The 21,724-nt window shown below is 34.0% G+C and overlaps 4 protein-coding genes across 5 annotated transcripts; 2 read left to right on the forward strand and 2 right to left on the reverse strand.

Moving 5' to 3' along the window:
* Positions 1 to 272: 272 nt before the first annotated feature.
* LOC144854830 (prostamide/prostaglandin F synthase-like) lies at positions 273 to 3,979 on the forward strand. Its single transcript, XM_078712822.1, has 5 exons — positions 273 to 453; positions 1,125 to 1,329; positions 1,747 to 1,862; positions 2,206 to 2,281; positions 2,598 to 3,979. Exons 1-5 carry the CDS (start codon positions 400 to 402, stop codon positions 2,822 to 2,824), a joined length of 678 nt encoding a protein of 225 aa, XP_078568948.1. The 5' UTR covers positions 273 to 399; the 3' UTR covers positions 2,825 to 3,979.
* Positions 3,980 to 7,269: 3,290 nt separating this feature from the next.
* LOC144854833 (uncharacterized protein C16orf52 homolog B-like) lies at positions 7,270 to 9,673 on the forward strand. Its single transcript, XM_078712823.1, has 2 exons — positions 7,270 to 7,445; positions 8,336 to 9,673. The coding sequence occupies exon 2, from the start codon at positions 8,435 to 8,437 to the stop codon at positions 8,948 to 8,950; it is 516 nt and encodes a 171-aa protein (XP_078568949.1). The 5' UTR covers positions 7,270 to 7,445; positions 8,336 to 8,434; the 3' UTR covers positions 8,951 to 9,673.
* Positions 9,674 to 9,853: 180 nt separating this feature from the next.
* LOC144854809 (ribonucleases P/MRP protein subunit POP1-like) lies at positions 9,854 to 16,010 on the reverse strand. 2 transcript variants are annotated; one of them, XM_078712799.1, is made up of 9 exons: positions 15,964 to 16,010; positions 15,472 to 15,560; positions 14,882 to 15,066; positions 14,504 to 14,782; positions 14,334 to 14,421; positions 13,657 to 13,902; positions 13,227 to 13,378; positions 11,852 to 12,032; positions 9,854 to 11,555 (listed from the first exon to the last, which is right to left on the reverse strand). In XM_078712799.1, exons 2-9 carry the CDS (start codon positions 15,509 to 15,511, stop codon positions 10,234 to 10,236), a joined length of 2,493 nt encoding a protein of 830 aa, XP_078568925.1. In that variant the 5' UTR covers positions 15,512 to 15,560; positions 15,964 to 16,010; the 3' UTR covers positions 9,854 to 10,233. The 2 variants fall into 2 exon arrangements, with proteins under 2 accessions (XP_078568925.1, XP_078568924.1); XM_078712798.1 differs by having other exon boundaries at positions 15,873 to 16,001.
* A 371-nt stretch (positions 16,011 to 16,381) lies between these two features.
* On the reverse strand, positions 16,382 to 21,711 carry LOC144854052 (uncharacterized). The gene is made up of 8 exons (XM_078711935.1): positions 21,510 to 21,711; positions 20,875 to 21,003; positions 20,026 to 20,139; positions 19,485 to 19,694; positions 18,870 to 18,918; positions 18,519 to 18,601; positions 18,021 to 18,110; positions 16,382 to 17,313 (listed from the first exon to the last, which is right to left on the reverse strand). The coding sequence occupies exons 1-8, from the start codon at positions 21,573 to 21,575 to the stop codon at positions 17,083 to 17,085; spliced, it is 972 nt and encodes a 323-aa protein (XP_078568061.1). The 5' UTR covers positions 21,576 to 21,711; the 3' UTR covers positions 16,382 to 17,082.
* Between the last annotated feature and the right edge of the window lie 13 nt (positions 21,712 to 21,724).

Genomic DNA, 21,724 nt, shown 5'->3' on the forward strand with positions numbered 1-21,724 from the left:
AATAAACCCCGAACAAATGACAAATAATGTTTTCACTTATAAAATAAAAAAAAAACCGGTTAAATTCAGAGTGACAATATATCTTTAATATACTTTGAAAAGTGGACTTTTTTACCTTTTTAGGGGTAGCATCCGCAGCCTTCTCCCCCTGCTAAAATAAAAAAATAAAACGCGCAGCAAAGAGAGTTTCGGTAGTTGATATTTAGGGGGCGCAATATTGCTGACCTAGATCGATGGTTGACAAGATTGTGCATTCATGCGTGATAAGCGGCGGATTCTGTTACAGCACATGACCAAAACGGGGTTATGTAACTGGAGAAGAATTTCCTTCATCATTATTATCAGAAAGAGAGAATAAGACTTAATTGTGTGTATCATATTGACGTATTAGAGGTCATAATGGATCTCTCAAAGGTTGCTAGTAACCTTCTGAAAAGTGTAGCTACAAAAGAGGTATGTATTGCTGCTCTGCTGGCTAACTGCAAGCAGCATGCAGTGAAGGGCTATCTATTAAATAGGCCTAGGCCTAGCTAGAGAAGAGGCCTAGATAGAGTAGGCCTTCCTCCTAGAACCAGCTAGCTACTAGGTAGGGCAGCTGGGCTAGCTAGACCGGATTTCCTGCGAGCTGTGATTGGATGTTTTGCGCAATTTGAAATTGCGCAAGTATTCCCTTGAATCAAAATACTTATTTCAAATTGCACAGGAAATTCCAAATTTTGCAGGAAAGTATTTTTAGTATAATAGGTTACAAACAAAGCCTGATCGATAACCTTTTTTTAATTTTAATATCCTAGTATAAATTTATATAAATATTATTTATAAATAACTTTACATAATAAAATGTTATCAACAAGCCTAGCCTAGGCCTATAACTATATGGATTTTCTTGCGCAATTTGAAATTGTGGTGAGATATGACGATGGTCAATAAAAAATATGAAAAAAAATAAATAAAAATGGACTACCAACGCTACGAAAGTGCTGAGCACTGATTGTTCAGCCATCTGACTGGCTTAGGAGTGACCAAAAAAAAAAAAAAAAATATATAAAAAAATAAAGATATGTATGAAAAAATATATATACGATATTGATCGTTGTAAGGATAGACGCTATGTTTTTTTTTAGACTGTGACCATGGGATCGTTGTGGGAGACACAGCCATGTATTTTTCACTTCATGCGAAGATTTGGATGATCTTTGTGTAGGCTGGGTGCCAGAGAACTAAGTTCTCTTAAACCCCAGCTTGACGAGCACAACGTTCGTCTTATTGGAGTGGGTCTAGAGGAGCTTGGAGTAGATGATTTTGTTGCAGGCAAATACTTTGATGGTGGTATGTTTTGAAAAGACTTTTTTTAAGCAAAAAAATACTTTAACTTCACTTGTTTAAAAACACTTTCATAAATGCTCCTGAGATATTTTATTTTTCCAAGCTATGCAAAAATATTTTGAAAATGCTAGAAAATGATTAATAAATACAGTTAATATATTAAGAATTTTAATTGCGGTTTTAAATACATACATAGGTGTTTTAAAATTGTAATATACAAACTTATGATGGTTATCTATAGGCTAAAGTTAACTTTGCAGGTACTGTAACTGAAATAAAAAGAAACCAAACATATATCGATCAATCAATAGTGTGTTGGTTTGCCGTTTGGGAAACTGATTCATGACACTAAAAAGCTACCAAAACCAGAACAAAACCCACATAATTGCATACTTTTATATTTTCAAATTGTTTATTTAGAATTGTATATAGACGCAAAGCATGAAACATATCAAGCACTCGGTTACCATAGGTTCTCCTGGTGGAAGATCTTAAAAGCTCTCTTTAGCAGTAAACTCAGGGCGGAACTTCAAAGAGTAAATATTATTGTTATTCTGCTTGTTGATTACATCAAAACTATCTAACAACAGGACAATGAGCTCGCCGAGATAGGAACTTGTAAACAGTCTTTTGATCTTATGTCTGGCTGCTGCGACAAATATAAACAGTACTGTACTATGTACATATTCTCCGCGATGCACAGTGTCTCTTAAGAGGTGTGGAACTGATCGTGTCACAGCCACAGATAAACCCTTTGATCTCCGAAGCTCACCATCCTGTTGTTAGATTGCCTTGTTTGATTTTATTCATACCTGGTAAACTTTAATCAAGGATGGCTTATAGACAGACTTTTCAAAATAATTAATTATATTTTTCTAGGCAAAAGAAGCGAAGATTGAAGGTGATGTGAAAGGCGAAAAATTACAAATTGGTGGAACACTGATTGTCAGTGCAAGTGAGTATTTCAGATACTGAGGTGTAAGGGGTCATATTTTCACCCCTATGGCCACCATAAACCATAGGGGTTGTATTTCTATAACTATAATCCATTCAATCAATCAAATAATATTTATATTGCAGTCAGTATATAAAAATATATGATTAGATATTTACAATTCATAGCCAAAATAATAAGTTCTTTTTATTGACTTTCACTGAACAGTACATTAATACATGGAACAACAAAAAGGTAATAAAAAGCAATTAAAATTATGGGGTTGATTTAGCATTAAAATCATCATAAATATCATACTTATTTATCTGTTCTTCAGAGGGAGAGAAAGTACTTCTAGACTTCAAGCAGTCTGGGCCTGGAGATCATGTTGCCCTTCAGGTTATACTAGATGCCCTTGACATCAAAGGCAAGCCACCCGTGCAACCATCAGATGGAGGTGATCAGCCAGCATGTGAAGGGGGTGATTGTTTTCCAGAAGGCACTAGTGGTACAGAAAAGAAAGAGGCCAAGGTGGAGTGTAGCGAAGACGTTTGTGCACTGTAGTGATATGTAGCATGCTACTTTTATACTAATACTGTAATGCTCTGTCTACACTATTAAACTTTTGTGACAAAAATATATATTTCCATATATGGACACTGTTGTCATATCACTACCATATTTAGGCACATCACACTATTTTTGTCAAACTAGTTTGATAGTGTAGACAGACCTTAATGTTAATCTAAACGCTATAATTATAACTTCGATGATCGTGTGGTTAATCTTGTTACATGCTTTTTCTGATAATTGTGTTGATTTTATCATTATTGTTTTAATAAGGTCACAGCAACACCACTGTCACAATGTGAACTAACATTGGATTGGTTTACACCTTGCCAATATATAATTCCATGACACCAAATAACCATAACTAATGTTGTTTCAGAGGTTTATATTTATAATAAACAATATATAATTTTAAACCCGGAGCTACACTTTAAGGTTAAGTAAATATAGTAATCCGTACAGTAAAGCTTGGTTGCCACTAGGACGCAACGCAAGGACGTAAACGCAACGCAAGCGAGTTGACCAATCACACGCGACTGTTCGAATAATCTATCGCTTGTGATTGGTCAAATCACTTTGCGTTGCGTTACGTCCTTGCGTTGCGTCTTAGTGGTAACCAAGCTTTAACTTTTTGCATAGCAAAACAATTTTCTCTTCAAGTAAATACGTCGCCAAAGTCTTTCTATCAATCGTGTTAAAAAGACTGTATCTCTATTATCAGTTTAAAGGTTGGTTCCCACTAGAGGCAAAGCGCAAAGCAAGTAATTTGACCAATAACAAGCAATGGTTTATCCGAACTGTCGCTTTGTCATTGGTCAACTCGCTTGCGTTACGTCCTAGTAGGAACCAAGTGTTAATATTAACATGTGATTTATATACGTAACATCAGTATTAATAAAATAATAATGTCTTTGAAATAAAATATGTAAATAAAAATTTTAATTTGTGTAGTAAGTATTGACATCTTTTCTATGTCAATGTTAAGTTCAAGGCGTTTTGTGTAACGTATGATATTTGCACGCTAAACTTCTGCGCAGAAGAACATGCGAATTGATGGATTTTGTCACGCGAAACGTACTTCGCTTAATATGATATAGAAAACGAATTTGTATTGCCAAATTATGTTAATAAAAAAAAGAAAATCGTTTATTGTATTGTCTTGAAACTTGCAAGCGTTGTCATTTAATTTAAATCGATTTAATCAAATCCGTGACGAATACACGTCCATCCGGCCGTTAGATGCACTATATAATATTGTGTCGACATTTCATTTAATTTATTCGTCACAAAACAATAAAATACACAAACTTAATATATAAATAACAGCCAGAACATGAGACAGGGCACCCCAAGAGTGAACTAAATCACTGTCAGGTGGGGACCCTTAGACATACTAAACATCCCACCGAACGAACGTTTTTAAAAACAAGAAACGAGTTTTAAATAATATTACTGTACTAAGCCTTGTCTAATCAAACTTTATGTGACAAAAAAATATGATGTGCCCATATATGGACATGATGATGTCATATCACTACCATATTTGGGCACATCACACTTTTTGTTGTCAAACTAGTTTGATAGTGTAGATAGAGCTTTAGAATGAACTATTATTATGCACGGTTCACCGAAATGTCACGACCCGAATAATATTACAAGAACTTTCCAGAAAAGTCTTCCAGTAAACGCAAAAGCTGTTCCAATGACGAGAAAAAACCAAGCTGCACCAAAAGTGTAATAGCCAGGGCCAATATGAAGATGTGATGGTAACTTAAAAGCCGCTCCTCCTATAAGTGGTGTCCCGAAACTGATTGGGAATAAAAGGGAAGCAAGGCTGTACAATAAACAAGAATTAAACGCTAGCTTCCTTGCCACTTTCGTTCGATGACGTCTCCAATGCCAATTGTAAATATCATAATATATTATAGCAGTTACTACGATCTGGTTGATTAACCCGAAGAAGACAAACAGAAAAGTGAATAGCCATTCGTTGGGTAGATCTTGCGGAATCGAACACACGAATCTGCGACCAAATATCTGCTCACAGGTTTGAAATATTCCAATTGAAATAGTCGATTTACTTGACAGCGAGCTGACGATCCAGGCGTGAGAGACGGAAGGAACAAACAACGATATAATTGTTGTCAGTATTGAAATTGTGTATGAAAGGCCCACAACAGTCAGCAACACCAGCCCCATGACGTAACAATACCATGTCTTACAACATCGATATCAAAAACTGGTGGTAACCGTTGTTAATCAGTTTTATTATTTCTAATAACGTTTCTTTTTCTTGACAGCTTACTCCTTCTTCTTAAATCATGAGTAGTTTACCGAATCTAAAATAAAATAAATTCAATTCAAATCATTATTATATTATTATAAAAATGTGATGTAGCCTACAGTTCGATTTTTCCCTATTTATTAAGTTAAGGCAGAAACTATATATAGAAGGCGTGCATATTTCATGAATATTCATGATGCATACGTGAGGTCGAGACGTCATACTTGCTACCTGGGTTGATTTCCTTTCATCCTTGTCTCTATACGAATATATCTATACTAATAAATCTCTATACCAATACATCTAACAATCATGGCGTTATTAGGCATCCATATCTATTCACTCCTTGGGTATTGACAAGACGCCAATAGGTACAACACTGATTCGCACTTTTGGGAAAATTATTTTCAATTTAAACAGAACAAAATAATTATAAAATACAATCAGCGCGAGCCACACACAGCATAGCTTTAACTCTATTCCACCGACCAGCGTGGGAATCGAACCCACGACATTCGTGTATCAACACGACGCTCAGTTGCCTGAGCTAACCGGTCATCTTGCTGTTAACAAGGTTAATATGCATATTTATGACGTAATGATGAAATACGTAGGAAGTACGTACAATACTATTGTCAGCTGTTCAGTCATGTACGCCTTTGTGGCGTAACGGATAGCCCTGGTGCACTGCTTTGAGTGCTCTCAGCACTAGATTGGGTTCTAACCTCTATACGGATATTTTTTTTTCTTTTTTGAATGGAAAATAATTATTGTATTATATTATTATTTTTTCTTTTATTTTGAAAGAGAGATATTTAGAGGGTAGCAAACCTCCGGCCTGTTGCCAAATTAGCCTCAAATCGGGTTTGGGTTCATTTCAGCCTCGATTACCATTTTGACATATATTTTTACATTTTCTAGAAAAAGAAGTTAAAAAACATAAAAATGCACTAATTAGACTCAAATCATAGAAAAAACAACTCAAAGTAGGTTAAAACGAAGCTTCATTACATCATTTTAATCGTTACGTCATAATCTGCATATTCATGAACGTCATTTGAGAACGAAACTAGTATTAATCTATAGCTATAAACAAGATGCATGACCGGTTAGCTCGCCAGTTGATTATATAATACCTGTTTTGTTCAATTACTGTCATCATGGACCGCATGAAATGCATGAATTGCATGCCTCGCTGGCTCGTACATTGTCAACACTCTACCGTGGTTGGGGTTGAGCTAAGACAATTTTGAAAAATAGAGTTATAGATAGAAATCGATAATAGGTAGAGCTCAGCTAAAAAAATTCCCTGAAATATCATTCATATGGCAACAACAACTGGAAAATTCCATCATATCTATGATGATCCGAAAAATTGAAGACGGGTTCATTATTAAAAGCAAAATTGTTTGTAGCATCATCCTATGATTAAATAATAAAATAATGATATCACTGCAAAACGTAAAAGTACTGTGTGTGATACGAACACCCGATGAAATCAACCATGGTTGGTACCAATGAAAAGAGAAGTAGAAAATCAAATACTTACGACTAATTCAGTAGTTATACTACTAGCACACACTATAAATATTAAAACGGATCTCTATAGACAATTCTATATTCATAATGTGAGATAAAACTCCATGATAAGACAACAGCTTCCAAGATAAATATCGTAGTGCTTCTGTGTCGTGGGTACTTGAGATATAATCTACCGGATCAACCAAACCACATGAAATTGAACTCCTGCTGCTGGTAGAAGCACATTCTTGGCACCGTCCCAAATCATAATTTACCTGAAAACACTTATCTTATCTTTTCCTAATGTAATCTTCCCTAATAAGTCGCTTATTTTCCGACAAAGTGTAGAGGAAAATAAACCATATTTAATATAAATTCTTATTCCTGAAAACAAGTAGGCCTATATAGATAAGTCGGATTACCCACAACAGATAGGACTTTATATCTGGATCTGGATCTATTCCTAAATCTTTTACAATATGGAATATTATACTTTATAGGCCTATGATAAATCGAGAGATACAGTCCAATGCTATGATGCCTTGGTGGCGGTGTTCTATTAGTGTCCTCTGGCCTTGAACTAACTATCAGTGGAGGTTGCCTAGCAACATGATTCGATGGTATTGCACAGAATGTATTGGTTTTAATTACGTCAGAAACGGAAAAAATCATTTAGCTTAGTTATATTTACGGTCATTATTCTATTGTTTCATTGTGTGTGATTATTGTATATATATATCCAAGAATATGTTGTATAATATTTGTTCATTGGCCATAAGGGCTAGATCCCAATAACTAGACCAAATCATGGTAAGTAGGTACTTCCTTTTGAGATCATAGTATATAGTTACTGTGCTGCAGATTAGGCTTACGTGGGTTATGCTCTACATGTTGATATATCAACGGTGGCGTAATATTATATCATTATACGTGGCTACCTATTATATTTTAGGAACAATAAATCGTCATAATAGTGATCTGCCGATTGTTCTACGGATTTCAAAACTCGAATGATGACGGATAACACTACTACGCAATCACGCCGTATGTAAATTTCCCGAAGAATTCCCTTTAACAATTCCGTGGTTTCTGTTTAGGATATTATTTTTCCTCTTATGAAGGTTAAATTCGATAGGACCGACACAAATATCGATATCTTCAGGGTGACAGTTTTGATTAAGCTCTGTCACTATCAAACTTTATTTGACAAGAAGTGTGATGTGCTTATAGTGATATTTCATCATTATGTCCATATATGGGCACATCACTTTTGTTTTTGTCCCATAAAGTTTGATAGTGTAAAGCAGAGCTTTACAAAATGATCGTAGTGCGCTGAAAGATGATTTCCCTTCTGGTTACCCGAAACCGAATGTCATGATTTAAACAAATTTACATTTATTTCAAAACAGTCCAACAAAGCAATTATTTACCAATTAATTAACATGATATGAAACTGTTCAGGGATTGAAATTAGAAGTAGAAGACTTTTAATTATTCAAGTATAATTATTTAAGTCTACAGCTCTGTCTACACTATCAAACTTTATGTGACAAAGTGATGTGCCTATGGACATGATGTCATACCACTACCACATTTGGACATATCGCTACCATATTTGGCAGATCACACTGTTTTGTCAAACTATGTTTTAACCATTGCATATTTTCCAATCTTAAATCACATTTTCAATTCCTTTACAGTTATGAATATTGTGCAAAATCTGAAAAACGATCCGAAATTCCAGGTGCACCGCGACTCAACGATTTTACAAAAGATCGTTCCCCACATGGACAGAAAAAATGGATTCGTTTTTGATAGCTGCTGGTATATCTTATACAATGGCTTCCGTACTCTGTGTCATTAGTTTGGCCATTCCAGAGTGGGTTGTGTCCACTGATCTTGGAGACATCAATCTAGGCCTATTTGTACAATGTCAGAAGATCTTTGGACGCGAAGAACAATGTAGAACCACCGAAAGTCCTATTGCATGGACTATAACAACTCTGCTAATTATAGCTGGCATGATGCTTGTTTCGGTAGGCGCAATACTGGTCGTTTTAACACGAAAGCAGCCATCTTTGATAGTGTATCCCAAGTATTTTGGAGTTGCAGCGGGAATTCTCTTCTGTTTGGCGATTGTACTGTTTCCCGCGGGATTTGATATGCCAGTCATCGGAGGAACATCTTTTCTACTTCCGTCAACTGCTAAAGTTGGAATGTCGTATGGACTTTTTTGTATGGCCATTGCATGCACAATGATTGGTTCTGCCTTGGCACTAGGCAAAATGTACTACTCGATTATTATTTTCAGATAGAGCTGGATCTCTCACGCTAAAACATTTACTTTTCAAGGAGATCATGCGTATTTTATTTAGATTTCTTGTGTAGTGCAAAAGAGTACTTGTTCTATGACAAAACGCAAGGACTCAACACAAGATATTTGACCAATCACAAGCGGCAAGTCGAATTTGTCCGTGATTGGTCAAATTACGCGCATGTCATGTTGTTGCGTCCTGGGTGTGAACATGGAGCTATGATTGAGCACCATGGTAAAACCAGGCTTTAGAATAGCATGACCATCGTGAGATCAAGTTGAGCAATATTACAACTGTTGTGAGCTGCCCCGTGAGGTGCATTTGCCGATATTTCTGCAATAAACATATTTGTTAACTTATTTAAAATCCGACTAGTAAAAGTATTCACGAATTCAAGATTTAAATATTTTTGATGAATTAAATGCTGTAAATAAACTAACATAATTATTTGGTGTTGTACATATGAGAAATGTAAACGAAGTATATTATTTATGAAAATACTGCAGGTAACGGAATTATAGGTAGTTTTGAATACAAAAGAAGCCAGAAAAATCATATCATATTGCAATATCATGGACCTATAAATTAGTATCTAATTTATAGGTATATAGTAATATAATACATCATATAAAAACTGCACTGTATCATGTTTGACGTCTGTACTGTAGTTTACATGAATGTGTATGATGTACATATTATTTGGTTGGTCATCTGGACATAGAATCTGCAATTTATGTCAAGGAAATCAGTGATAAACTGGTATTAATCTGGAATAAGCATTCCTTAATAAAGATTATCAATCATAAAATCTCAGTTTTGCATTTATTTCTTAAAACACAGATCATATCAGATAAATTCATTCCTTAATTAATCAAATGTAAGTATAATAATAATTTGATACCATTCAGCCAAAATATAAATTAATTAATTTCCTCTGGGTTTAATTCATTTTTACTGTTAACATTTATTTCTTTTTTCTCTCAAAAATAAATTTAAATCATAATTAAAATCCTTCTTTTTCAAATTTATAAATTTGGAATAAATCGTATTTTTGACCAAAGGGTGGAATGCTAAACGTCATAAGTTTCATCAAAATTACTTATAAAGCTCTGTCTACACTATCAAACTTTATGTGACAAAAAAATGTGATGTGGCCATATATGGATATGATGATGTCATATCACTACCATTTTTGGGCATATCACTACCACATTTGGGCACATCACACTTTTTTTTGTCAAACTAGTTTGATAGTGTAGACAGAGCTTTAGTAAAAATTGTCACTATGTGATGGTTGTGATCTTTATGTATGCGTATCTGTATTGAAGACTTTTAGAATCACGAATTAAGACAACAGCATTTCTCCCTGGTACCTTTTGCTGCAAAAGCCTTACTAGGCCTCCGAAGCTGCAAAGACCAACAGAGCAACCGACCCCAACCGAGAAAGCCTGGGCTCCATTCGTAACATAACCAATGATGGCTCGACTACAACAGTCAATGTTTGTAGATATTTCATCTGTTGATGTCTGTAACTTTACAGCTTTATCAAGTTCAGATTGTTGACCTTTGACATTCAGTTCTTTCTTATGTTTTACGGATTCACTTTTCTTTCCAACCCGTGGCGTTGGTGATCCTGTGTGTTTGGGTTCAATTGGTCCGGGAGAAGATGGGTTCGATTCCAACGCCTCCAAATCTTCTTTATTCATCAGGCAAATCATGGCAAACATTGAGGGCGCACCTCTATTCAACATACGCATTGTCACAAATACAAGCGAAGATTTTAACTTTAAAAATGTCTCATTGGTGAAAATTGAAGCAATATTTTCTTTAGTATATAAATCTTCAGTTTTAGGCTGTTTCACATTTACAGACTTTTTAGATGGCTTAAAACATTTACCAATACACTGATTTTGTAGTTGATACAAATGCTGGTTACTTCTGAGAATAAATATATCGGTATTTTCTGATTCTGGGTTCAACTCTATCAACTGCTCATTCTTTTCAGCACTACTGGCGTCTTTCTGTTCTACATTTGTTCTCCAATACACTACAAGTTCATTCCATGGATGACTAAATGGATTCTCTGTTCCAACCTTTGAATAATTTAGACGTTTAGCCGGAGGTTTCTTCATGTAGCTTGTTACCAGTTCTTCCTGAAGACTCTTAGCATACAATTTACCACCTTGGGTGTCTGGATAATCCAGCGGAAATTCTGGTCTTCCCTGATGCAGGTGTGAGCTGCTTGCTTCGCGTCTGGCGCCAGCACGGGCGCCTCTGAAGTAGAATGCAACCCAGAATTCCATTCCCCATCCACTAGGAATAATAACATCAAAGCCAGCTCCGTATCCTAGTGTGCCAAAAGTAGGACTACCTCGCTTGTCTTTGCACAATGTCTGAGAACCAGGATTTTGGAGAATAAGCACAGGAATCCTTGATTCTTGTCGGCCAAGATCTAACGGTGTCCCAGGCACTAACTGCTCGGATCTCATCTGGTTGATCTTATGCTGGGAAACCTGGGTGTCCTTAACCTGCTTCCTGACATTATGATCCCAGATAGGTGACCAGAAAAGTTTGTCTTTCTCTAACAGATTCTGTTTTGTTGATTCTATAAAGAGAAAACATAATGCATAATTATTAACAAATAAATGTTTTATTTTAAAGCTCTGTCTACACTATCAAACTTTATGTGACAAAAAAATGTGATGTGCCCATATATGGAAACGATGATGTCATATCACTACTCTATTTGGGCATATCACTACCATATTTGGGCATATCACTACTATATTTGGGCATATCACTACTATATTTGGGACATCAGACTTTTTTTGACAAACTAGTGTAATACCACACAATTTGTATAAACAAATAAGTGTAACACCACACAATATTAAAATATACCTTCAATTATCTTTGTAGAGTCAATCATTGCCTGCATTCTCTTTCTTGGCAACAAGTGACGTGGATCTCTCACAGTTAATCCCATCATGCAACTGGATTCTAATTTACTTGCAATATCAACATTAGACATACCCTCCCATAAAATGGATTGTTCCTTGTAAGCTGCCAATTTATCAGGATCCTAAATTAATATACAGTAAATCAAACATTTTAAGGTTTATGGATAAATGTTGGTGATAATGTATAATTGGGCCTGTTTTTTGGAAGCGAAAAACGAATGTAAAATTACCACCAAGTACTTGGTTAAATATCACTACCAATTAGAAGGTTTAAACATCAGGAATTTGTTTGGGTCAAGATAAAAAAGGCCTGTAGAGACTGGTACAAAAGCCTCTAGCCCTGGCCTAGATCCAAATTAATAGTCTCTGCGTATCTCTCTTAAAAACACACCCCTGTATATGCAAATTTATTGAGGATTATGACAAATTAACTGATTACTGTGGTGTAGGGAGGTGCAACATAAACAGTGGTATGGTGTCAATTATCAGCTCAAAATTCTGCTGATGAATTATTTTAATTGTGTAAACCATCTTCCAAAGTTGAATATTAAAGGGTAGCAGCAAATAATTTAGCCTAATAAAAAATATCTTATTTTTACATTTAACAAAAAAAACGTGTTGAAATTACAATAGAAATTTAAGTTCTGTGATATATTATAATTCATTACAAATTTTAACTAAAAATTAAACAAAAATATCACAAGCAGTGAAAGCTGATAGTCCAGGAGCTATATTAACTTTATGTAAACTGTTATATATTGGATGATAAATGGTGTGATAGCTGTATTCATGCACCTGTAAATTTATGTAAATTAGTGTTATCCCACAGCAGCAGAGTATTTGCCTCCAGGTAGGGGTGTAATATCATTCCCCTTACTGGGAATCGAACCCAGCCTTCATACTCTGTTGAAGGGGCTAAATATTTAATTATTAATATTTAATATTTATTTAACATTTAATTATTAATATTAATTAATTAGTATTTATTTTATTCTTAATTTCAAAAACAAAATTTAAAAGATTAAAATTGAGAATGTAAAAAATGTATATTATGATTACCGTCTAATTAAATGTATTAATCAGGGAATAATTTCGTCAGTGTAGCATAGCAGCAAAAAGCTATACAACAACCTTATTGCTATACATTTCTGAAATTGTGTAGGAAAAAATACAATACAAAACTATTTTTCTTGAAATTTTTCCCTGTTAATTATATACTTTTTGTATTATTTAATATTTAAAAACTATTTCAAAAAATGGCATAAGTTAATGAATATGTATAAAATTATAAAAAAAATGAAATTTATTTTACATACCAAATAATGTTCCTCCCACCAATGACGGCCCTCTATTGTCTCTGATGAGCATGCGACATCGGCTACTTTCAAAGCATCAATCAAAACCGAACGTGAGAGGGGACCTTCTAAATGAAATCGTACCAGATCGGCACGAAGATCATTTATTGAAACTGAAAATTAATATTTTTTTTTTATTTTCATACAAAGAAACATTTATTTATGGCAATATTGGTATACTGGCTGCAAAAGAATTTAATTACATGATATATTGCTAATCTAAAGCTCTGTCTATAATATCAAACTAGTTTGACAAAAAAAGTGTGATGTGCCCAAATATGGTAGTGATATGACATCATCATGTCCATATATGGCCACATCACATTTTGTTGTCACATAAAGTTTGATAGTGTAGACAGAGCTTAAAGAACAATTCCATTTGATACTTTACCATCTATGCTACCCTCTGAACACATCCCCTTTATCTCTGCAATTGTTTCATCAAAACAAGCTGGATGTAACCATAACCATAGCTGTCTTGTACTACCATCAGAGGGGGTAGTGCCATCTGTTGTAAGAGCATTCCACATGAAGTCTGTAGGTCCAATAGCTTTATAAGGGTATGCATTTTTCTTGTATAATATAGTTCTGCCGTGATGAGATCCATTCAAATACCTTTCATCTGATATATTGATACCTGCAAATAAGAACATTATAGAAATACAGAAATATTATTAGTGGTAAATGTAATTTAGTTTTAGTGGTTTATCAATCCAAACACCCTGGTTATTATGGTCAACTATGCCAACTATCTAAGACTCTTCTTTCAAAGGCGTATCCGTTGTGGAGCTGTAGCTTGGTGGTTAACATGCTTGCCTTCCAAACCAAAGGTCCAGGGTTCAATCCTGACCTAGTGCCAGGGTTGGAACTCACAACAATTTCAACTCCCTCCCTAAGCCTCAAATGAGACTTAGTTTATAAGCACAATAAATTATAAAATAGTTTATCCATCTTGTAATTGGCGAGTTACTCGCTGTTGGATGCGTATGAAATAAACAAAAAAGTATTCCAACTTTGATTACTTTTTTTACTTTGTAGACAATACATGTATGATATTAAATATCTAACCTGTTTCTTTATTAGTGATACAATTCATGACTTTTAAAATGTTCTCCTTTCTTCCAACTAATTCCACTACACCATTGTATGATACATCCTGCAAGAATTTAAAAATCAAAAGTAGCAAAAAGCAATTAAAAGTAAAAATTATACAACAAAAATAAAACCAACAAAATTACCTGCATAAGGCAATGTTTCATAACTGATCTATATGCAGCTCGAACCCCTTTCTCGTTTGAATGCAGTGGAATTCTGTGGCCCCACTTATCTTCCATTTTAAACCGTTTTGCATGCCACAAATGCGTTTCTAACCAAATGAACCTCCTCTGGCGTCGATTAAACTCACTGCGCAAGTTGCTTGGCCTTCTACGGTGACGCCGTGATCTTTTCTTGGCCGGTTCACTGTCTTCGGTATCAGCGCCTTCTTTACGTTTCTGTGTTGGTTTACTTTGTTTCATCTTTTAAATTAAAATGAAGAGAAAATAGTTTTTCGGAAAATTAAATATAGTACAATGGTTATAAAGTAAGTTATTAAAAACAATGTTGCTTTAATATACCTCTTTCTCTCCTTGACTTCTCATACTACGAGGAAGTCTTTTCACGTTATGACTAACTGCTCTCCTGCGCATATGGCGTGGCAATCTCTGGAACATCCTCTTTCCTTTGCGACGACCCTCTAGTGCTTGCATCATAGTATTTATTTCATCTGCACGGCTTGAGGCAAATTTAGCAACATCAATTACTGAGATTTAAAAAAGAAAAAGTTATGATTGTTTTGAGATATATTAAATTTTGTTTTTACAAATTATTTAAATTATATCAAATAATTTATGTTAAAATCTGTCTACACTATCAAACTTTATGTGACAAAAAAATGTGATGTGCCTATATATGGACATGATGTCATATCACTACCATATTTGGGCACATCACACTTTTTTTGTCAAACTAGTTTGATAATGTAGACAGAGCTTTACTCTTTAAATAGCTTATAGCTACCATACCACTGTGTTTTCATATACAGTAAACTACTGTATTGTTAGCTCTTTCAAATACAGCAGGCTAGATTTAACAGAATACAATAACATAATACATTTTGCATTTCATATCATCATTTTATTAAATTAAAGTAAATGAAGTTGCATACCGGTTGTGATCTGCTCACCCTCATCATCCATTTTGGACATCAGTTGGACATTCAACACTCTGTAGCAATTTATTTATATGACTGCCCTCCTATAAAAATACATTTTTATACCAGGGAGTTATAAAATTATATCAAAATAGTATTAATCAATATCACAGTCGAGTCGTTTTACATGATAATATATACGGCCGGCTTTATATCGCCTAAGTTAAGGACATATTAAAGTAGCATAGCCAATTTAGGGTCTGCTAGTGCTGGTAGGCCTAATTTATAATCATTAGCTACTCTCTCTACTCAGTCAGGCTGCAGGTTACCTGGCTGGCTTACTTACGCCTACCTAGCTAGCTAGGCCCTAGAATAGACTATAGTCTATAGAGCTAGGCCTAGGCTAGAAAACTCACATATTTATAGATTAGATGTTTCACAATATGTTTACTATTGGACTAGAATGGTTATACAATTTAACCAAAAGCAATTTTATTGAATGAAAACCTTTGAAATCCCCAAAAACACCGCCGGTGTTCGTCCACCGTCTCGTCACTCTCCACTCTCGGATGCACGTTTTTTCGACTTCCGGTCCCCGATGACCCCCATAAAAAAGTATACCAGCGCCCTCTATTTTAGTAGCACACAAACACTAGTTACAGTTTTAACATGGAGGTAACAAAATATTTATTTTTTTTACCTCCATGGTTTTATAAGCAGACCGAAATTAAAATTCCATATCTTTAAGTTTCAAATAAACTGTCTAAATTGTCGGCTTTTTACAACAACACAAATAATTTCGTCAATTTAATATAGATATGCCTAAGTTTGAAATGTTGCTCACAAGAAATACTTGGCATTCCAAAAACAAAGTTGTTCAAGAAAACTTTGTGGACTGGTTGACAAAGAATAAAACTACAATAAATTTCAAACATTAACAATTTATTAAACATTACTGTACATGTATATACACCAAAATACATCATTAAACAATTTGTAAAATCAGACCAGATGATGAAAATTGCTCAGTTACAAAAACATTCAAGTAATAATTATGCTGATAATTCATAGTATACGCTTTCTACAGAATTTTTAGTTATCTACTCTTTTACTTTTAAAGAAGTGCAAATTGAACAAATCAAAATTATTAAAAGGTGATCCGTAGTATATTTTTACATCGGAGCATGTTCTGATCCATAAATATTTTATTTATTGTAGATTATTAAATATAAACATAAAAAAAAACATTTCTAAATATAACAACACAAAATTTCTTAATACATTAAAAAAAAAGAATGACTGTTTCACAAACAAAAATTAGTCTAAAGCTCTGTCTACACTATCAATTAACTATAGTTTGACAAAAAAGTGTGATGTGCCCAAATATGGTAGTAATATGACAACATCATCCATATATGGGCACAGCACATTATTTTGTCACATAAAGTTTGCTAGTGTAGACAGAGCTTTATATAATCAACCTACACTAGTAGTAAACAATTTGTGAAACGAAAAAATGTAAAAACACATCAATGATCTTATGAAGGAATTCATTTTTGTGGTAAATATTGCAATTGAAGGCAAGGCTTGTATATAACCACCGATTATGATAAATGATGTTGAATTTTAGACATAACTTCCAAACAGACTATTTTCTTCCTCATCCTCCTCATCATCTACATCTTCCACAGTTTCTTCTTCATCTGAGCTGTATAACTTTGCTTCTTTATGTTGTAGACCAGTTTCATCATCATCCTCATCACTTCGTTTTCGTTTACGACTTTCATTTGCTGGTTCTGTGCTTTTGGTTTCCGACTCGTCATCGGCACTATCATCAACTTTTTTTCCAAGAAGATCCTGAAAGAACAGACATGTTGTGTTATTATTATGTAAAGAGATATAAATACAGTAATTACTGAAGTTAAAAAATTGTTCAATTGGGCGACATTTGCTTCAAATTAAACTTTTTGAAGTAATTTTTGCTACATTTAACATTCAAATTATAAAATATTCTATACATTAATCTCATTCATTATTTGTATAATATATCTCATTCATTATTTGTATAATATATCTCATTCATTATTTGTATAATATATCTCATTCATTATTTGTATAATATATCTCATTCATTATTTGTATAATATATCTCATTCATTATTTGTATAATATATCTCATTCATTATAATTTATAATATACAAACTGTGATATTTGGAATTCCAAGAACTTTTCTGAAGAAGTTACATGCTCAGGAAAGAAATGTATTAAGCTCTGTCTGCACATTAAACTAGTTTGACGAAAAAGTGTGATGTGCCCAAATATGGTAGTGATATGTGCAAATATGGTAATGATATGACACCATGTCCATATATGGGCACATCACATTTTGTTGTCACATAAAGTTTGATAGTGTAGACAGAGCTTCATTATTTTGTGTCAAGCTCGATCATCAAATGGTCTCATCCATTCTGCATTAATTGTGGGAATGTAGGTACATTTGTCTCTATTCCCTGGTGTTCAAATGAATCGACAAAAATGTGATAAACGGATAAATTAATCTCACCTCAATGATACCTGCAAAGTATTCAGCTTGATCGGCTACTTTCTTCAGTCGGTCATAATCACACTTTAAATTATTCAATTCATTATGTAACTGAAATTTAAAATAATATATTAAATATCTGAAACTAATAATATTTTGTATTATGGCATTAATTAAGCTGGGTGCTACAGTTCCAATAAATTAGTAGGCCTAACAATTCAAAACGTCGTATCCACAAGTTAGACTTTCAAATTTGTTGAGTCGAGGGCCGATTGGTTAAGGCAGGTTCACCGCAAACCATAGCTAATACAATCAACATAGGTTCAAGTCACTCCTCAACCATTGTTCTGGTGGTAGAACAAGTCTTCTCGGATAAGGACTTAAAACTGGAGGTCCGGTGTACATGTGCACTTTAAAGAACCCAGTACATCTTTCAGAAGAGTAGGGGGTTACATTGCTGTGTACTATGTAAAAAAGTTTATGAATAAACTCAAAATCAACGGCAGGAAAAAGCCTCACATTTTTGTTTTCTTCTAGAGTGGCTGCAAGCGCTGTTCTTCTCTCCTCTGCAATTTCTTTCCAATAGCTCTCTGGCGCTTCATCTGCAGAGAAATTAGGAATTAACATGTTGTCATTTTTATCTGCTGTTTGTGGCCGCTATTAAAAGACCAGCTGAGTTCACAACATTATATACCAAATAAAGTAATATAATTTTCAGAAAATGTATATACACCAAAATACATCATGAAACAAATCTTTTAACTCAAAATGATTCCCTATAAATTAATGAATACAATGTTTTAATGGGGCATTAGTCTATTGATAAAGATGTCTTATAATTAAACAATACAATATCTAGTAAAAGGTTACCTTTAGTCATCATTGCATAGACATCGTCATTGTCAGTGGTAGTTTTTTTCTATAAAAAATAAAAATGAATTAGTAGCAAATGAAGATAAAAATATAGAAATTCAAATATAAAATCTTGAATTCATTCATTCATTCATCACAAACATCAAACAAACACAAAAACTGTCAACATAGTAATATTTAGAAAAATGCACAATTAAATTAAGAGGTTTCTTATTTTAAGTTACCACATTCAAATGTTGGAAATTATCTATAAAGCTCAATCTACACTATCATTATCAAACAAGTTTGACAAAAAAAGTGTGATGTGCCCAAATATGGTAGTGATATTCCCAAATATGGTAGTGCTATAACATCATTATGTCCATATGTGTATTTTTGGGCACATCACATTTTTTTTGACAAATAAAATTTGAAGAAACAAGCAAATAAATAATGAATTTCTTCCCACAGCCACAGAAAAATATGAATATTGTAACCGATTGATGCGTGCATAAAATCTAAAACTGAAGGTTTGACATTACTGATACAGACATTGTTGCGTATAATTTACAGTTAATTACGGTATACAAAAAAACTGAAACGAAAATAGAGAAATACGAGATAAAGACTGACCTCAGTTTCATTGCTGCTATCATCTGAACTGCTAGGGTTTGTGGGATCAACAAAGATACTTATGCCGCCAGATGTCTTACTATTTGACTTTGTTGTTTTCTTATTACTGCTTTTTGATGATCTTGAAGACTTTTGTTCCTTCATTGCCTTCCTTTCATTTTTGTCCAAATTAGAATTACCAACTAAATTGTTTTTCAGATTTTTGATATCCTAAAATGAAAATCAGAATTCCAGGCCTTAATATAATATTAAGCTCTGTCTACAAACACTATCAAACTAGTTTGATAAAAAAAAGTGTGATGTGCCTAAATATGGTATAGATATGGCCAAATATGGTAGTGATATGACATCATCATGTCCATATATGGGCACATCACATTTTTTTGTCACATAAAGTTTGATAGTGTAGACAGAGCTTTACGGTAGCTCGTTTCAAATGTATAAGTTAGTTTATAACACATGGATTGAATGACATTAACAAGCAAGCCAACATCCTATGTGGACTTAGGGCCTGGGTTTCATACATAAAATGTACACGAACCTGATCATTCTGCGGACTCCTGCCAATAAGACCATCTTGGTTACCAGCAATGGGTTGTAACACTTTCAATGACTGACGTTTATTTACGAGCAATGGTGAACCCTCTCCTATTGACTAAAAACAAAAGATATAGATGTTCTCATGAGTGCTAACCAACATATTCCAGAAATCACAATATAAATTTTGATATAATACGTTAATTCGTATCATTTGTTTTTTGTTCATCCAATTCCAGTTTATATTTATTTATTTTATAAGTTTATACTCGATTGGTTTAATATTGTTGATATCAATGGAATAAAATGATTTTCATTTTAAGTGGATATTTCGAAATAATAACTATAAATAAACACCAGTAATTAAACACCTGAAAGATATTTGCATTGACCCACTATACAACCCCCGGGAGAGGTGCGTCATTTGTCTGATGTGTGTCATACCTTATGAATACCATGACAAAAAATATTACTTTCCTTTAGTGGTGAGGTGACGCACTCATTTTGATGCACTGTGAGCATGTTGTTTATGATACGGTGGGTGATAAAGTGAAGGACATTGACACACCATTGTTCATTGATGTGATGTACCATCTAGGTTTTTGACGCACCCTGGGTCAATAATTATTTGTAAATGACACACCTCTCCCGGTGTGTAAAAAGTACTGGGAAGGTAAATCAGACTTGTTTGTGAGGGAGGAGTGGCGTAACATGCACACTTAGTGGAGTCTGGCCCAAACGCTAAGGAAATGCAGATGGGCACCACGGCCGTTAGCATTGGCTTAGGTTTCAACTGTACCTTTACCCGGGGGTCATATAGTGGGTCATACAATTAACAAGTGCATAACTTTACATTGAATGTTTTTCGTTTCCTGTCTAGCAGAGTGCTACTTATTTCAGTTTCTGGTCGTGGGGTAAACATCTTATTTGAACCATTCATGGTTGTCATGCAGTTTGAAATAAATCCTTGACCAGCTGGTTTCTGATGAGAATAATTGAAAAAAAAACATTAGTTGTTAATATAATATGACAATTGCGTGGTATGATGTGTAATTATTTATTATTTTCTTTCGCCATAGTTGGAAAAAAACTGAACATTTTTTGGAAAATCTGTTAAAGAAAAGAAAATAGTTAGGCCTAGGCCTATTTGTATTATACAAAAATGTTATAAAAAAAATATTAAAAAATGATATATAAAAAAAGGATCAAATCATTTCATAAAAATAATATTAATAGGCCTAGTATTTAAAAAATATAATTAAAAATGTAAAACGTGTAATGGCTAGGTCGACTGGTATATGGTACCACTTGACCAAGTTCGAGAAGCTCTAGCCTAGCCCTCGAGATGTAGTAGACTAGCCGCTTGAAGATGAGGCTAATAGGCAGACCTAGACATAGAAGACTAACGAGGCTTACGCCTAGCTACTAGCCAGCCAACTTCTCGACCATTTTTTACACCCAGAAATATATAGTTTTAAAACATCTTACTAGTTTATTCTTTGTTAACACTTTGAATTGAGGTTTTGAAAATGAGTTTTGTTGAATTGCCTCCATTGTAATGGCCGAATATTTAAAGAAAATCAATTGAATTTAAGAACAACAAAATCGTGAGAAAAGAAGCAAGGAAGGAGAGAAGTTGTTCAAAAATTCAATTTAAATACCCCGGCAAAATTGTGACGACGAGATATACGACACGATGAAGA

The sequence above is a fragment of the Antedon bifida genome, chromosome 10 (assembly GCF_963402885.1).
Source record: "Antedon bifida chromosome 10, ecAntBifi1.1, whole genome shotgun sequence".
Taxonomy (NCBI): domain Eukaryota; kingdom Metazoa; phylum Echinodermata; class Crinoidea; order Comatulida; family Antedonidae; genus Antedon; species Antedon bifida.

Excerpts from the sequence above, each read along its gene's own strand:
- LOC144854833 (XM_078712823.1), top strand. The coding sequence starts at position 8,435 with ATGGATTCGTTTTTGATAGCTGCTGGTATATCTTATACAATGGCTTCC.
- LOC144854052 (XM_078711935.1), bottom strand. The coding sequence starts at position 21,575 with ATGGAGGCAATTCAACAAAACTCATTTTCAAAACCTCAATTCAAAGTG. Across the intron at positions 21,004-21,509 it reads TGTTAACAAAGAATAAACTA|AAACCAGCTGGTCAAGGATT; the intron begins GTAAGATGTTTT and ends TATTCTCATCAG. Across the intron at positions 19,695-20,025 it reads GGAGTCCGCAGAATGATCAG|GATATCAAAAATCTGAAAAA; the intron begins GTTCGTGTACAT and ends TTTTCATTTTAG.
- LOC144854809 (XM_078712799.1), bottom strand. The coding sequence starts at position 15,511 with ATGTCCAAAATGGATGATGAGGGTGAGCAGATCACAACCG. Across the intron at positions 14,422-14,503 it reads TGAAACATTGCCTTATGCAG|GATGTATCATACAATGGTGT; the intron begins GTAATTTTGTTG and ends AAATTCTTGCAG. Across the intron at positions 13,379-13,656 it reads TTCAGAGGGTAGCATAGATG|TTTCAATAAATGATCTTCGT; the intron begins GTAAAGTATCAA and ends ATTAATTTTCAG.